General features: G+C 43.2%; 1 protein-coding gene across 7 annotated transcripts in view; it reads left to right on the plus strand.

Annotated features, from left to right (window-relative positions):
• Positions 1-14120, plus strand: part of LOC104918299 (zinc finger protein 521) — a 104720-nt gene extending 90600 nt beyond the window's left edge. For all 7 annotated transcript variants that reach the window (XM_019262177.2, XM_019262178.2, XM_027288088.1 and 4 more), the window contains 2 exons: positions 1109-1224; positions 12620-14120. In XM_019262177.2, the coding sequence (XP_019117722.1) occupies positions 1109-1224; positions 12620-12649 (146 nt within the window). In that variant the 3' untranslated portion in view covers positions 12650-14120. The remainder of the gene's footprint in view (positions 1-1108; positions 1225-12619) is intronic.
• Positions 14121-18026: the final 3906 nt, after the last annotated feature.

The raw sequence follows: 18026 nt of genomic DNA on the forward strand, positions 1-18026 counted from the left end.
TGTGACATTCAATGAAGCCGAGTTCGTCTCAAGTGTACGCAGCTCAATAATTAATAACCGCTCTCCCAGGTGATCTCAAATTGGGACACGTTAATGTTGCAGAGGCCCCGCCACGGGGCTGCAGCGACCCCAAAGCCATCTCCGACAGACACCTCACCTTTTGTGGCTGTGCTTTCTTCCTCCCTCTCCTTGTGGCCCCACGGTGCATGCATTAGAAGAAAAGTTATTTTGAGCTGTAAGAAATTCAAATGAAGCCCCCACATGCTAACTTTTCCAGAGCATCCAGACCTTTGAGATTAGACAGCCATCCTTAAAGCACAAGGGTCTGGGATAACAAACGGCATGTTTGAAGTGTTCCTTGGAGAATGCAGACACACACACACACACACACACACACACTCAAGATGCACACAATTGCATCCCCCTTAGCTTTTCAGCGTGGACTATGGCTTAATTAAAGCACAAATGTATAGTATATGTTTTAAGTGCCAGCGAGTTGTGTGTTTATATGATGGTGAATGTAGCCTGAGTCTGCATGAATAAGTAGCACAACACCATGAATATTTATATTGTCAATATAATTAGCTATGTAGACTAATGGAGGCCATGTTTTGCACTTGAAGCCATGCCAATTTTTGGTGGTTGTTTATTTTCTGGCTTGTTGTCCCCACAGTAGTGCTAAATAAAGAGCATCATTATTCCCAAAACATTATGCATTCACTAGCTCTAGTGCCATGAATATGACCACTCTAGTTTCACTGTTAACATCTAAATTGTTCTCAGCTTCTTTTTTTTCAATTAGATATCTCATAAAACATTTTTTTTTTAATTCTGTTGCTGATAGTGCATTCATTTGTTTGCAATTACGTAATTTTCCTTGCCGTTTGACATAGTCTGTCTTCAGTCTTTATTCAGTCAGACGCAATTATGATGTTGCCTTTGTTCCCTTAATGCAAAGAACAAGGCTCTACTCTAATTTACCACAATCCAAAATAAAAAATAGAGTAGAGGCATCTTACAGTGACAATTTTAGAAAAGCAATATAAAAAGTCTTTAAATTGTGTCTTCCCCTCTGTCCCTGTGTCTCCTTCCCCCTCTATGTGAGCAGTGTTTGTCCACGCCAACAAGCTTCAGCAGCACATCTTCTCTGCCCACGGCCAGGAGGATAAGATCTACGACTGCTCGCAGTGCCCACAGAAGTTCTTCTTCCAGACAGAGTTACAGGTGAGCCTCAGGCCGGTGGAGCAAAAGGGCCACCGGCAGAAACCTGCGACCGCTAATCACACATGACAGCTTAACAAACACTAAACACCACTCGCTGCACTCCGGCTGTCCCCTCCATCCCGACTGGGATGAGAGACTCAGAAGGAATTATTTCAGTCCGTCTCCAAAACTCATTTGTGATGTGCAGATATGATTTGATTTGCTTATTAGACCAGCGGAGCACTAAAATATCTGGAATTAGAGGATTAGTGGTATGTTCGTTTTTGAAGAGGTAATTACATACAGTGCAGGGGCAAAAACATAGTTGAGTCAATATGCCTGCATCTCCCCTCCTAATCACAGAGGAGGCCTCGTGGCTAAATATGAGCTTTGTCCACAGGGAGACCATATCTGCCCTTCAACAAAGTTAGTAGTTGGACTTATGAACTCGCAATGTTACAGAGATAATCCATTTTCTAGCAATCCTTTTCTCTGGTCCTTGGAGAACCTGAAAAAATGAAACAGACCTTATTATATTATTTCACTGTGGTGGTGTTTTCAAACAGCTCTGTTTTGTTTAGGGGATTCTTTACCGTACACATGGCGCACTTCTCATATCCAGATCTTTTTCTATTACCTTTTGAAACTGAATCATTAAAATATGAGTAGTTTATAACCGCAGTGTTCTATCCAATCACTGAGATTGTTCTTAATTCACATTAAAGTGCAAAAAGAAACCGATAGCTCCTAAGCACATCCTTCAAGTACATATCTAAAACTTGGATTAGTAGCTCTATGTATTAACAGGTAGCCAGAGGAAGTATCCGGGGCTTGGCTGCCCATTGATCAGCAACGATTTTCATATTGAGATTCAGGTTGTAAACACACAGGCGTGTGTCTGCCAGGAGGAAGGTGAATGTGATCATTATCTGCTGGTCATTTGAGCACTGCAACCATGAATAAAACAAGCCTTGCTCCACCAGCATGCAAGACTCGTGCTCCACCAAACTGCCAACATGGAGTCTTTTCATTCATGCCAAGGCCTCCTATTTATCACATTTTCATCTCTCATTGGTACCGGTGTTGGCTATATAGCAAGGGTTGTTGCAGGTACCTGTAAACAATCTCAAATAACCTGGGGATGTTTTCTTACTTTTTTTTGGTTTGACATTTTTTGGAATGAAGCGATCTCCACCTCCCGCAGGTGTTGTTTCATGCATGATTATATTGTTTTACACTCTGCGTGAAGACACAAGAGTAGAACATGAAAGACCTATGGCACTTTGTTGTGAAACAGGGGGTTATGAAAGGAGAGCAGGAATGAGCTTCGGGGATAAGACGATCATTATGCTCAACGTGTGCCATGCTCTAAAGGCAGTCCCATGTGAGTGCATGCTCTCATTCACGCACATATGTAGTTCATATAGATGCCTGCACATGTGTTTCCTATTACATTCCTGCAGAAAAATCCACAACATCACATTTTATTTATACTGTAACCAACTCAAAACTTCCTTAAGTCTTGGAGGTTTTTCATAGATCCATCTTTTTTTTAAAGCAACATTTCGCAAGAGTTGGTATATTTTTGTCATTTTGGACCTCTACACTTGGAAATATGGATAGTGTTACACATGCACTTCGTATGATTACTTTACTTATGATCACAAACTAGCAACAACTATTAACAGCCAAACATAAGACATCGCAGTCAGCTAGTCCAACAGCAAGAAGCCCAGCATGGCGTCTGTCTTTCAGCCCTTTATTTCACAAAGCTCTCGGAGAGTCAGAGATTTACTCTTGTTCAGTCACCCTCTGTTTTTTTTTAAATCTTCTTAGCTTACTCTGCCTTACTTACACCCTGTTCGCCTCTACCATGATGCCCGTAGAGGCTGCTGAGCCTGGTTCTGCTGCACTTGCCTGTGTCAGGTTCTGCTGTCCATTCTGGCAGTCGGCAACAGCAGCTATAATTACCAGCAATTACTGTGGCAACAGATAAAGCTACCTGCAATCAGGAAACTCTGTAGAGTTGAGCTGAGGTGGAGCAGCAGGAGGACATCTGATGAAAAAAAACATTTAGTCCATAAAGTATGATCCAGTTTCACCAAAATAAGTGACGTAGATGCCTGAGTTAGTGCCGTAAAGCTTTCTTGTGAGAGATCATACCCAAGTTACATGTAACTCAAGTTACATAGTGCAAGAACTGGCAGTCAGGGTGTTGAGGGTAAATGAAAGAGGCACCGTTCTCCCTATTAGTGTACCATTAAAATGATTTTGAAGCTGTCATTTTAAGGTGAAATATTTATTTAAATATTGCTTTTGGATGAAACTCCTGAACTTTGTAATGTTGGACATAGTATTTGCCTTTTTCACTGTCTATAGTTAAAGCCTTCAACAAACAGTGCATGTTGGAGTCTTGTTTTTAGTTGTTGTTTGTTTGCAGTTGCCATTTCCCATGCATCACACTTCAAAATGTCTCACCGACATGGGGCAGTCGTTTGTCAGTCTGTCTGAAGTGAAGCTGTCTTCTAGCAGCGAGAGAAGTGGAAGCTCTCTCTCTTTGCCAGGTCTTGAGTTTGGAGTTTCTCCCTATTTCTCCCTGACACTCTGGCCCACTCACAGGCTGCCTGGGCTCCTCATCTCTCACAGTAGTCGGAGGGGTCAAAGGGCCAGTGCAAGCTGGGAGAAGGAGCGGCGAGAGGGAGAGCTGCCACGGCAGGTAAAGGGAAGCAGGAACGATATTTTATTAATTTGCTGCTGAGATCCTGAAACAGACCAAAGGCTGTGACAGGTATCCAAGTGCACCGCTCCACATCCTCCCCCACCGCCTCCTCCCGTGAACTCTACCCTGCGAGGGGCTAGCCAATTTTCGCCAGCCTGTCGAGATGGATGATGGGAGAGCATCCGTCTAATCAGCCCTCCTAGGACCCCCCGCCCAGCCGCCCCCCTCAGACTGGCCAGATTGACTGACTCCTGGGCCTGTGTGCCCCAGAATCCAGATTCCAAAGGAGAATAATCTCTCTTGCTCTCCCTCTCTCTCCCTCCATTTCTCCCTTTCCTCTTTCTTTCACAGACAAAAAATAAGCACCGAGATGCATAGACCACCATTCCCCTCGAAACTCTCCAGAGAACTCCCCACTACCATCATACGCGCTCAAACAGCCTCCACCCTGCGCATCGCTCTCCCTCACCCCATTAAAATATGGAGCAAAGTCTAGATATTTCATGAGGTGCTGATGGGGAGGGCAAGCGGGCTGGCTGTACAGTGCTCTCTCTGACCCTCAAATACTGCCCACCCCTTGAGCAACTAGGAGACTGCATCCTCTCTCCCAAATAAGATGAACTGTCCTGTCATTTTAAAAGCAGCCCACCCCTATGAGAAAAATAAATATCTCTGGGTTGTAGCGAAGGCTACACTGCAATGTGAAACTTAACAATCAACTTTTTTTTCCCTTTGCGTCGGCCTGAGATATAGTAGCTTTTTTCACATTCGCGAAAAGAACTGAGCCACTGACAATGCTGCTAGGCTGGATTAATTAGCCAGATTCATTAACTGATGGATGCACAGTATTAGCCACAGCTTAAATCTGACATTTCTCTGAGTGCAGCTCATTTGTGAAGAAACCCACAAGTTCAGCTCCTCCAGCGATGCGGCGTACTGGAGGGCTGCAATCGGAGGCTTCTCTCCCAGTGATCCCAATTCCTCCAAAGACAAGACAATGAGATTGAAGTTACACAACAGTGAAGATGACATTTTCTGCACGAGACTCCCTTGTTCCTTTTAAGCTGGGCTGTCTTTTTTTTCCCCCCTCCATCCTCCAATTTCATTATCATTCTTTGGAAGTGACACGAGATTGTAAGTCATGTGTTAAGTCGACGGAGGAGTAAGGCTGGGGTACTGTATGACTTCTCCCTCTCCTCAGACGCCCGCAGGACACGTACCTTAATTGGAGTGTCTTTTAAAAGGATTCCTTCAAAGACAATCCAAAGCTCCCTGGCCTTAATGAGTGCTGAAAGTGACAAGAGCACATCTGCATCATGTTCTACTTCCCCACACAAATGAGATTCTCCTCTCCCCGTGTGATAGCCATTATTGCCAAGCTGTGACCAATTCCACTGTTTTAATTAAGCATATTTATAGGCTTCACGGTCAGCAGGTGTAAACAGCTATGCGTGTCATAACGTCCATCGAAGACAGAAAATAGGGAGAGAAAGTGAGAGATGGACAGTCGGAGAGAAAAGGGGGGCGATAGGGGAGAGAGAGTACATGAAATGGGTAAATGCATCCTAAGATGCTATATTTTTAGTATTTAATATATAACAGTAAAATGCATTAAATGATTAAAGATGATTGTATGAGTGATGGCTCTTAAAAATAACACTTTAGGTCTTATTCTTCCACCTTACTTTTCATGAAATCTGAAGAACGACACTCACAGAGACTTAATTCCCCAGAAGTTTTTCTTTCTTTCTTTCATTTTTTTCTCTCCATGAATTTTAAAATATGCCCCCAAAAACGCCCTAACTGCCCCACGTCCCAAAAGTGTCGCACAAAAAGCAAAGCCTCGTGCGTTTGTCCCTAAGCGGCTCTCAAACACCACACATATCTCTGAATATCTTGATCTGCCAAGTATGACAGCTCTTCACGCGTTTGAAAGTTGTGTATATATTTTTTTTTTCCTTTTATATGACAACTTGTTTTCTTCTTCATCACCCCAGGTGTTCAGAATTCTGTCACCATTTCAAAAAAGTTGCACTACAAAATAAAAGAACAATGAATTAGAGAAAAAAACAGCTGCTCGTGAGGCGCCATCATTAATATTTAAGCTTATTTGTAATTACGTACAACACTGTACAGTACACACACTGTAAATGGGGACATAAACACCCTTAGATGACTAGTGATCTGTCACAATAGTGGTGTTCTAGTTTTGTAGGTGGATCAGAATTAGACAGCATGACAGACCTAATGATCCTGGGAGGATATTCTCTTCCTCAGTGCATGTGTGTGTGTGTGTGTACATCTGTGTGCGTGCTGTATGTATTTGTCTTTGTGTCTGTCTCTCCCAGGGTCTGATATGTGCATGCAAACACATTGTCTGGAGGGAGACATGACAAAAACTCCCAGAAGCCTTTGAGCTGTTCTTTTTTTCTTTTTCCTGTGTTGCACCACTGGGGAAAGTTAAATCCAAACAAAGAGGAGACGCTTGGCGTACTGTGCTAGAATCCATCACCGGATCTCTCCCTCAAACATGTCTCCTTTACTTTTCTTAGTTGACTTTTTCAACAACTTTGATAAATGCCATTTTAAGTGCTCCTCAGAAAATTCGCTACAGGTTTAATTTACTGCCTGTAGTGATTTGATTTTCAAGTGTCTATTATGCTGTTGGTGTTAACAAAATGCAGCAGAGGCTAAAATAAACACCATCAGAGCAATTATATCCTCTCGAATGTCATATTCACGCGTCACAACAGCAAAGTAATTTAACTCTTCAGTTAGGATGTTGAATGACACCGGTCAATTAAAATCTAATTTTCTGATTCGCTCCTCCATTTCGGTGGGAAAGCGTGAGCGTGCACATCGACGAGCGCCTTCTCATAAGAAGCGCGGAAGTGCAGGGAGAAAATTTAGTCCTCAAAAATCTACGCATTTGTAAAGTGGCATATCTAGCAGCACAGGAGAGGAAGGGAGGGAGGAACGGAGGGAAGAGTGGGGGTGTGTGGGGGGGTGCTCTGTAGCATCCCTAGTCAAAGTCTGTCCCTGACTGAAGTGGTTAAATGTGAGAGTAATTGTGTTTTGTTTCTGGGACTGACATGTGGAACCCCATGGACCCCATCTCCCTCCCAGTGACAGGCAGAGATCCTCCCCCCTCGCTCTGTCTAATTAGAGGATGTAGCCCAGGGCTCATGTCCCAGGAAGACCCATCCCCCTCCCAAGATGGCTCCCCTAAGAAAGCCCTTAATTGGGTTCTTTAGTCATAGTCTTCATTTTGGCTGGAAAGGCATCTGTGTGTTGCTATCACCTCAGAATACAGTTTGTATCGCTCTCTTGTCTTCCTCCTCCTTTTTTTTTCTCTCCCTCTCGCTGGCCCTCTCTCTATTGCTTTCCCTCTCCCCGTCTCCCACTCTCTCCTCACTTAATGAGGCCCCATAATAACACAGCAGTTGTGCAGTTGTTTTGCTACCTCAGTCAAACAGCAGGATCACTGCATAGTGTGTTTCTAGTACCATTCACTTGTCTACTTAGACAGGGTAATGAGTATCATTTGGAGCTACAAAGCACCAGCCCACAAAAAGGGTGGTCCGTCATCTCTGGTTACACCTCAGAAGCATTTGGTTGGGGTAGTTAGACATCTAATCAAAGCATTTCAAACATTATGGATTTATTATATATTTTTACAAGCGTTCAGTGCGAAAACGACCGGACACAAAATGACACACATGGAAATCCATTGCTGTTGTCAACTCCACCCTAGCCTAGTGCTGTTACTGTATGACCATGACTCCCCGGGTACCTCACTTCAAACAAGACAGTCTGTTACCAAGGATACCAGGCCGGTTGTGGCACAACAGTGTTTGGGGTCAACCCTCCCTACGGCCTGATAAGTGATGACTGTGGAGAATGCCAAGTGTTGTATTATTTATTTATTTGATTGTGTTCTTCATTGGCTAAACTAGCCAGCAGTAAGCCTGGCCTGAGGTCAAAGCAGGAAAGGATTACTCCCTCAGTGGACTGGTCAACAGTAGGGAATGCACAAAGGGAGGACTGAGTCAATACTGGACCGAGTTCAACACACCATTAAACATCAAGGCAGAATGCAGTACTCTTGTCTTTCTCCACAGCAGTTTGGAACGATAAGAAAACACACAGTCGCAGAATTTTCATAGACACAATGGGGTCATTATTGTTTGAGGTCCATTGTTCACCTCTCAATCACTACGCAAACATAAATTAGCTTAAATATCCAAGTGATCTAATTTCTTAAAGTCGCCCTGCAGTTTGGAGCCTCACAGAAAGACCACAGGTTCTTTGTTTTAGTATCGTTTGATGACGTTCTCGTATGCGTTAATTAAATTCCTGAGTGATGAGTACGGGTGCGCACAGGTCTCAGTGGTTTTGTGCACACTCCCCGTGCTCCAGATGCAGTTTGCAGACTTACTGTATGTCAGCCATGCAGGGTAAGAGAGAAAGTCGGCACAGGCTGATAAGACTTTTAATCAGAGCTTAGAAGGGGATGTTTACAGTTTTAACTGTTCCTTCAAATTTTTTGATTATAGATAAACTAAATAAGACACTTTAGCCGCAGGGTTTAAAATGAATGTGCTTAACTCTTCTCATTAAACTGTTTTTTTTTTAATGAGTAATCTTTACTGTAAGCACCACACACTCGACTCACAAAAGTAAATGTATGCTTTACTGTCGGACTAGTCCATTAACAGACATAAATAAATGTCTTTATTTTTAAATTATTCGTGAGCTAATGCAAAATGTAAATCATATTTTATATTTTGTTTTCTTCTTGTCAACAAAAAAAATACAATTGCAATATTCACCAAACTGTCCTTCACTATGGCATTCACGCCCACTCAAGATGTTTATACATTTATAAGGTCCCAAAATAATGTGGCGTAAATAACTGTGTAATAACCTGCTCTACCGCTGCATTACCTCCAGGCTTACAGTTTTATACAGTTTTCTGTTTTTTTATACACCTTTTTATACCATGTCTGCATTAAGAGTAGTAGTTACAGACCAATTACATTCTGAAATTGTCTTTGTTATTATGGCATTTTGTATCAGTTTAGCTTAGCTTTATGAACTTTAATGCATATTTAAATATACTTTAGTGTGTTTAAGGCTATATAATTATCAATATATTGTTAGAATCAAATGATACAGCACTTTGAATTCGAGGCCCACACTTTCTGCTCAGTTTACTTGTGTAAAGTGCTACACTGCTTTGCACCTTATAGAGACTACGGCTTAAAAACTTGTTATTGCTCACTCAGCTCTGCAACCAGTCGATAAAGCCTGGGTTTAATGTTACGTGCTGGATAACGGCAGGTAGAAGAACAGACACGAATGACTAACTGTAACATGTGCTCCGCAGGTATTAACGTTATGTTAATTAAGCATTGTTAGCGCTGCGGTTAAGCTTCTCTCTGTGATGTTGGACAATGTGAAGATTGTCTTTAATACAGCGAGATCAGATGAAAGAGAGAGTGGGTCTGCTGGTCCACTGGCCTTCCTTTGCAGAGCTGATGTAAGAGATGCACCTCTGTTGCCTCACTGGAGACCGGGTGCTATCGATGGAGACCAGAGCAATGGGGAACGACATAAAGAATGATTAGTTAATAAATCAACTCCCCAGCCTCCTTGCACTTTCTTACTCTCTGCTCTTCCCCAATCGTTCCCCCCCCTTTTTATTTCTCACCCTCTCCTTCTCTGCAGCAGAGTTAAATTCCTAAGACATGTTGCACCTGTTTGCATGGGTACACAAGACCCCTGCCGGATGTTCCCCCTCCTCTTCTACTACCCCTGAGGGCGTTGCAGTAGGGTGATGTAATCAGATGAAAGTGGTGGTTTTAACGGTGGCACAGAGAGCCGGTGAAAGAATAGGAGTGGAGGAAGAGGCTCGCTCCGAGCCAATGCAGCCAGTCTTCATAAGGGAGTAGCGGGTGCGCATTATTGATCAGAGCAAAATTTAATTTAGTGGAGAATTGACTGCTATGGTTTACCTGAACACTGCTGGTAACTGGGCCCTGCAGCAGGCCTGTGTGGCCAGCAGGTGGTTGAAAGGATCGAGAAGGAGATTAAGGGTTGGATAGAAGGGAAGGAAATGGATGATAAGGGGAATGGCAGAGTTTCAGGGGGAATAGGATGGCATTGAAGGCGGGAGTCAGGATGAGAGCTAAAAGGCTTAATGGAGGGCATCTAATCCTAAATTGCAGTGATTCTGGTGTGACACCATTAGTGACATCCACCTTGCCGGGCAGTTGACATTTCGGTCATTTTCTTGTGTTTTATGTGTTTCACATCTAATTTGACATTTGTGGTGGGGTACTATAGGTATTTAACTTATACAGCGCTGGTGCAGAGGTACCTGAAGAACTTGACAAGGATGAGGATTGGAAAGTGAATTTCCACCCTCCCTCCCTCCCTCACTCCCCTCCTGTCTCCCTCTTTTCCACCTTCCATACTCATACACAGAACAGTTTATAGCTACTCTGCGGAGTTCAGTATCCACAGAGATAAAGGTATCAGTTTCATTTTCTTTTTAACGTTTTTTTACCCCCCCCTTCTTTTCCTCTATTTCCCTTTAGTCTGCATGGCTGCCACAGCCACTGAAGTCGTTTAACACCGTCCTTGAGAAAGCCCTCAGTGAGAAAACTCCTGGCATGTTTAAGGAAAAGGTAGAATGCAGTGTGTGTCAGACAGAGCTGGGACATGCAGTGGGGGGGAGCCATTCCCCAGAGGGGTTATTTTCCCCTCTAATAGCTGTTACGAGCCCTACATTATATCCAAGGAGCTACGTTCCTTTGGGGTCCACAGACACACACACACACACACACACACCTAGACGCACTGGCACACTCACACAAAGGCATGCACACTCAGTTGAGCACAAATTTTCTCTCTCTGTTTCTCTCTCTTTTACACACACACACACACACACACACACACACACATATACACACACACGGGCACACACACTCAGTCCTAGCCGCTTTGCTCTCCTCGTGTCAATATCCTGCCATTTGAAGTCACGTACTGCAGGGGCTTCTGGGAGTCGCCGAGGAGCCAGGCTGACGGGTAATGGGCCGCATTCATTAATAAGGTTGCCGTGCTCCTGTCCCTCCTCAGCAACGCCAAGGATGTCTTCACCGGGGGGTAGGGGGTTGGTGGAGTGTGAGGAGGGGGAGGAGGAGGTGAGGTGGAGCAATGAGAGAGAGAGAGGGAGCGTCCCGTGGGGAGTCTCCTCCCAGACTCACTTAAAGGAGCTTTATTTCAGCAAGAGAGGAGAGAGGGAAGCAGAGGAGCTGTCCGGGGCCGCCTCTTTAAAAAAGGGAGAGCAGGGCCCAGGCGAGCCACGCTAACCCTTACAGGGGTCACACTCCTGCTCCCCGTCAAACAGCTTATTACCCCACCTGTCGGGAAGTAATCGCCCTAGCTGAAAGGAAAGCTGTCGAGGTGTTTAAATGCTTTATATGGAGGCAGCTGAAAGGGTAAAGAGGGAAGGAATGAATGCAAGGGGGGCTAATAGTCGTCTCCAAGCACTGCCCGAGGGACTCTGCACCAACAGGACTGAAGGTGACTGCTTTGGTAAACCTTCTCACTGAGGTTGCAGTAATCATTTTAGATTTTCTCTTTCTCACTTTTTCTCTCTCTTTTTTTTTTTCAAACTAGTTCAGCAGTGAAAATGTCATTTCACATACTCGTGACGCTAAATTCTCTCCCTTTTGTGCACAACGAAATGTATGTGTGCGCTGGGGTGTGTGTGTATTTGCGCATGCATGCATGCGTGCTGATGACTCTGTGACAGGTGTGTCTAGTCCATGCCAGTTTAGAGAGTCCAAGGCCGTGTTTTAAACAGAGCGCAGCAAGTGGGGCATGTAGTTTGCATTAAAGGGATTAGCAGTCACTTCAAAAGATGACCTGGATTCAGCCCACCAGGGACACCAGTTACACACCCCCTGGTCCACACTCCCTTTAAAGAACCTGGCACAGCTGCCCCACTACAACCACTCTCAACGGTCTGCGTGTGTGCCTGCATAAATTTTGGAGATACAGCAAAACAGAGTGATATTGTCAGCTTGTTATCCCGTCATAGTAAATTGTGCACCATTACATATTCACAGCAGCGTGGAGGGTCAAATCATCAGCTGCCTCACCTGCACCTTAAGTATTTCTCAACCCTTTTTTTTTTTTTTGCAGCACATTCAATACATGTAGGCACAGTATAAACAGGACTCTCAGAATGATATTCAATCAGGTGTGTCATTGCCTTTTTATGGATTTGTTTCCATGGACACAGTCTTGAATTGAGCGACAGGATTTCTGAGGAATGGGCTGTTATCTGTCAGTGGTCTTGTGCTTTTGTGTTAGACCAAGACTTAACTATGCTTAATCCCAAAGCCAACTGCGATTGATCCACACATAGATTTGACTCCTGCGCAAGTTAATTGGATCTGAATGACAGCCTAATAATGATGATATTTAAATGCCACAATAATCAAAAGGCAGTGCTTGTCAATCATAACATTTAAAATTAATTTCTAGGTATAGCGCATTAGTGTCCTTGGAATGGAAGATGAATAATGTTCCAGTGTCCTTTTTAATGAAAGGGAAGGCAAATGAAAGAGCCATTTGTTGTATGTGATCATAATGTTCCCTCTGTTTCTTTTTGTGTCCTTGCAGAACCACACGTTGACTCAGCACAGCAGCTAACATGGCAAAGATCAGCGCCGTGGCCGAGAACAAGGATCACATGACGCGGAGAATAATGTCTGACCGCCAATTACCGTCAGTCCAGTTTCCCACTGACCATCTTGCACTGAACTTTCGATTCAGTTACACCACAAGGAACCATGCCACAGCAAGAAAAAAGAAAAGCAAAGCAAAGAAAATAAAAAAAGAGAGAGGGGGAAAGAACATAAAAGAATCCTCTCCGATCTTTACTAACCATTATTTCAAAAATAAAGAAAAAGCCAACTTGTTTGTACATAGAATTCTTCATGTGTTGCTTAACTACAGCTATATTGCAATCTTATACAGTATTTGCCAATGTACAGTTCAAAATGTTTGTCCAAAAAAGAAGAAGGGGGGTAAAAAAAAAGATCAATGACATTGTCAATCAGACCAGATGGGACTCAGACAGTTGTGTAAAGGAGAAACAGGGTGCCACTGAGAGCGTAGGAAGCTGTAGGAACCGGCAAGTGTTGTCAGGAGGACTCTTTTCATCAGCGCCACTCCTACTGCGCAGTATGTCACTCTGTATCCTGACATGGTCAATCATTTTGGGGTAGAAAAGCTTGATTCACCAGCATAGGCTGAGATCTTGTCTGTGTCCATCGTAACATGGCTGCCAGAGGACCAGCTGAGAACGGCGGTGCGTCTAATCTGCACTGCCTGCGCTGGAGTTCAGACGAGAGGCGGGGAAAAAAAAAAAAAAAGAGAGAGAGAGAGAGAGAGAAAAGAAAAAAACAACACAGAGAACAGAAAAACAGGACAGGATGCTGATATATGCAAACGCAGTGACACAGATTTAGAAAAGGCTAGTTCCTCTGGTTGGCTCGTGAACAGAGGCGTGAAGCTCCCATGTGGCTCTCAGAGCATGGGGAAATCTCCAGCCCACTGACTCAACCTGTACATTTCTGTTGTTAATGTTTACTGCTCGTTGAAGCCTGGAGATTACTGGAATTTATTTTTTTTCTTTATGTTTTGTTATCTCTACATATTTTTTCGCAGTGGGGGAGTTAATCCATTCGGATTTGGGGTCATGAAGACTGAACACAATTTCAGTCTGTCTCGGGGATATACCGTAGTTACTAAACTCTGTCCCTGGCTCTCCTGGAGAGTGCCCAAGTACTCCTCTTTTTGCTTTGCAGTGTCTCATTGCTCTCTGCTCAAGCTGGAAGCCACTGTGGCATCATACAAAACTTTAAACCATTCTGTTATGTAAATGTTTTGCATTCATTGAACCTGAGATGCACTTTTGTATAAAACTTTAATGTTTTGACATTTTGATTGAGAATTGTTCGTACACAGTTTACAGGAAATCACCATCTCCTGCAGCAAAAGGACAGTTATCTCTGATGTTATTAAAATGTATTGTACAAATATGGAGTTCTGTATTTGGCAGACCTCGTTTTTTTTGTGTTGCACATGTGATGGAAATATTAAAAACTGTATGAGGAAATTGCTTCATTGTCCCTTCATTATCTATCTGAAATACAATGTCTGCGTTAGTGTGTGCGGCGGAGTGTGTGCGTGTGTGTGTGTGTTTGTGTGAACACAATTAACCCATCAGACAAGACCTATGACAGCATAAACACAATCATCATCAAAAGCTTACACTGCCTTTTTTCATTGTATCAAATTGCATCCTATTTTCCTCACTCCCTCGTGGCTCTCGCTAACAAACATCTGAGCATCTTAAGGGAGGTCTGTGTTATTAATGACTCCATTACCCATCACCCTGTGCGGTCCCATTCTACACACCCTTGCGCTAGGTCTATTTAGGGAGCCTCCAGCACTCCGGGAGACTGAGGAAAAGATTCTTCTGCCTTTGCCGAATGGGACAAAACCCATGCTACAACATCTGTCTGTCCCAGCAAATGATTCATCAATGGTGACACGCGTGCGGCATAACATTTGTTGAAGCTTTCAGTTTTGTTTTGAGAAGGCGCAGCACTGCAGCTCGTAGCATTGTAACTAGGTTATACCGTGTGAAACAAATGACTATAAACTTATGATCCATTTGAAATACACAGAAGATGCTGTGTTTAATTAGATGCTGTGTATGTGAAATATATGAAGCATATATTGTATGCAAACATAAATGGGGATACTAAGAGAAGCACAATGACGTCCCTATATATGCTGTTTTGATCTATTATGTGCAGAACATATATAAAAACATATAAATGTGACCCCGCTGGGTGATAATATTGAAGCTTATTTGTCACAGAAAATAATCACATACTGTATTTTACAATACATCTGTGTAATCAGGGTTTCTGAAGCTTGTTTTATTGAATTTCTTATTTCAATCGAATGCGCATGTTGTCTGTCATCTATTAGATTTTATTACTTTACTATAACGAGGATCAGATGACGGATGGACGTGATCTCTTACAGTGACAGACTTCCACAATGGAGACCCCTCATCCAATTCAGAGATGGTATGGCCCGGCATTAACTGTCATACTGAATGCAAGCTGGGCATCCATTAAACAACTTTGCTAGCATCTCCCTGTGCCAGGCACTTTTAATAAGCTTCAAGGGCATTTGAACGGGTCCAGAACTTTGCTTTGCCAAAGATGGACTGGCCCACATCATCCATTACATTAAATTGGGTGGCGGCCTCCAGCTCATATTTATGATTTAATTAAATTCACTTGTGAGGCGTATCAGAAGCACTGTGGCCTCCCTTTTAACGCCAGCCTAAGCAGCAAAAACACACACACGCAACTACACACATGAGTGCATACACAAGCGCTGTGTTTCTGACACTCGCCCAAGTGTGAGACTTTGTGGGCGCTTTGGCAGGGGCATTCTCAGGGGTTCATTTAAAGCAATATAATTACACAGCCCCCAAGTATTCTTCCATCAGAAAGCAGCAGAATGGATGGCTTGTTCAGAGATAACTTAGCTTGGCTGATCCTCTACGGTGTCGTCGCCTGAACATAACCTTAATGCAAGTGGCACTCAATGTTGCTAAGAGCCTGGCCAGTCCTTAGTGAAACTGGGCAGTCAGGCCAGATGTTTGGGAGTATCTGAAATGCCATTGTTCTTGTCCAGGATGTGTGTGAAATGGCATTTTGTTTTTTCATTTGACAGGCTAATACTCATAGTCCTCTAGAGAAAAGGAGGCAGCCTGTGTTAAGACTTTATTAAAGAATTATGAGATCCTACTGAACCTGTGCAGTGTGTTGCCATCCAAAAAGCTGCAAATGTGCCACTTTATCCAATATGAACAACCCGCACAAATGTAAGTATGCATTTCAGTGCTTGTCCCTTGTGTTCCAGTGTCCTTGCGATAACTCTTCTTTGGTGCAAAATTTAGTTTGGTGAAAACTCCACATTGTTAGGCTGTGCATTCCTCCCACTGAAGGAGACCTCAGAGACCTCTTATGGCATTCAATATGTGCGCCCAAGCGTGAGATCCAGATCCATTTGGCCGGGAGATCCACTGGGAGTGTCTGGGGTAACCCAATCTCTCACACCGGCACTCCACATCCAGAGAGCCATCTTTTCACTTCAGAACTGTGTCAGCAAAATGGACGCCTCAACCTCAGTATGTAGCCTTGCCACAGTGTTTATGGATTTAGCCAAGGGCATTTACTATTGTTTTTTTGTGTATCTCCTGTGTCATTTTGTTTACAACTATTTCCTGTGTCTTTAGAATATAATTATAGGAACAAGAACAACAGTAAAATATATATCTCCAATTGTCGTCCTCAGAGTAAAGTTACTTTAAAAACATTTCTTCTGCGCACACATGGACGGAAAAGACAGTTCATAGGTAATAATTAGAAAAGTGGCCTCGAGCTCTGGATATCACCTTCACCATTGTCCTACTCTATAATCTACATGACAGCAAAACTATAAAAAGTAAATAAATGTACTTTAAATTAACACATTCATTCATAGTTGATTTATGTAGCAAAGATGCATCTTTTATCCCTCTGTCCATTTTCTAAACCGCTTATCCTGTTCAGGTTCACAGGGGTCTTGAGCCTATCCAGCCTAGATTGGGCAAGAAGCAGGGTCCACCCTGAACAAGTCACCAGTCTATCACCAAACTAACACACATGTAGACAAACAAACACATTCACTCCCATTTCTTTCTTTGTAGCCCCTCCTAATGATCCCCCCTGTCTCCTGAACTGGGAGAGCTGAAGGTGAGTATCCCCCTCCAGTCATCTCCCTCTGCCTTACCAAGACAAACACTTGAAATAGACAAGGCACTATATTCTTTTTTTTTTTTTTCTTGGATGGGATGGAGGGTGGGGAGGGATTTTCAAAAATGTATTAAACACCAAGCAATAAAATATAGACCAGGTGGGGTCAAATTCACTGCAACTCTCCAGGCTCCACAGCCAGTACGGACAGTGATGATATGAGGACAAGGGAAGAGTCTAACAAGTGAGAGAAGAGGGAAAGAAAGTATCAATAATGCAGCGTACACCGTATACAGCTGACAGTAAAAATGGAAAACACACTGCCGGAGAGAGAGGAGGGCACAGCGAATTCTGGGCTGAGTCGCTTGTATCTAAGCGCCAGAACATGAATTCATTGGTTAAATGATTTGAGTTCATTGGGGCTGCTGAAACCAGTTCAAATGTTTCAGTGCTATGGGTGTGTGTGTGACCAAATAATCATAAAAGTCAACATGAGTCTGCATGATTCATTTCAGTGTCTTTGGTTGTGTTTTATAATGGGCAGAAATCTCTATATATGTCCGTATTAATGCTGAACTTTGCTTTGCTTGCTGCCATGTGTTTTTAATGAACACGTGGCAGACAAAAACGGATACGTGTTGCAAGAAATGTTAGATTGTATTTTTGTTAATGTTTCGATTTATTTTCTGGAATGTCACTTAAACACATCCTGTCAGTTTCACATTTATGTCCCTCTTATTGGTGATGAACTAAAAAATGCTCCATAATGGAGCCCCTTGGGAGAATAAGGTGTTTCCCCCGCTCTTCCTCTTTTCCATTTTCCTAATTCTATCCCTCACTTTTTTTCTTTTTCTTTTTTAAAATTTAAAAGCTCTCCCACTTCCACCACCCCTCCTCTCCCTTTGCATCTCTTGTATTGTAAACAGCTCACAAAAGCATGACAAGGTCTCTGCTCATGTTCCCCCTGCCTCCCTCTCTGTTCTCCCAGCTATTTGTTATTGTCTCCTCGCTATCGTGTGTGTTTGTCTCTATCACGCGTTCTTTATTCTGTTTTTCCTCTGCGTCAGAAAAGCAAAAGTTAATTAAATATGGAACGAGATGGAGCAGCATCTCTTTAAACCATCATGTCATTAAAATGGCATCCCTGGGAGATCAGCTTAAAAGGAGTCGGAGAACAATGTCTTCTCCGTCAGATATTT

This window comes from Larimichthys crocea, chromosome II (genome assembly GCF_000972845.2).
Source record: "Larimichthys crocea isolate SSNF chromosome II, L_crocea_2.0, whole genome shotgun sequence".
Classification (NCBI taxonomy): domain Eukaryota; kingdom Metazoa; phylum Chordata; class Actinopteri; family Sciaenidae; genus Larimichthys; species Larimichthys crocea.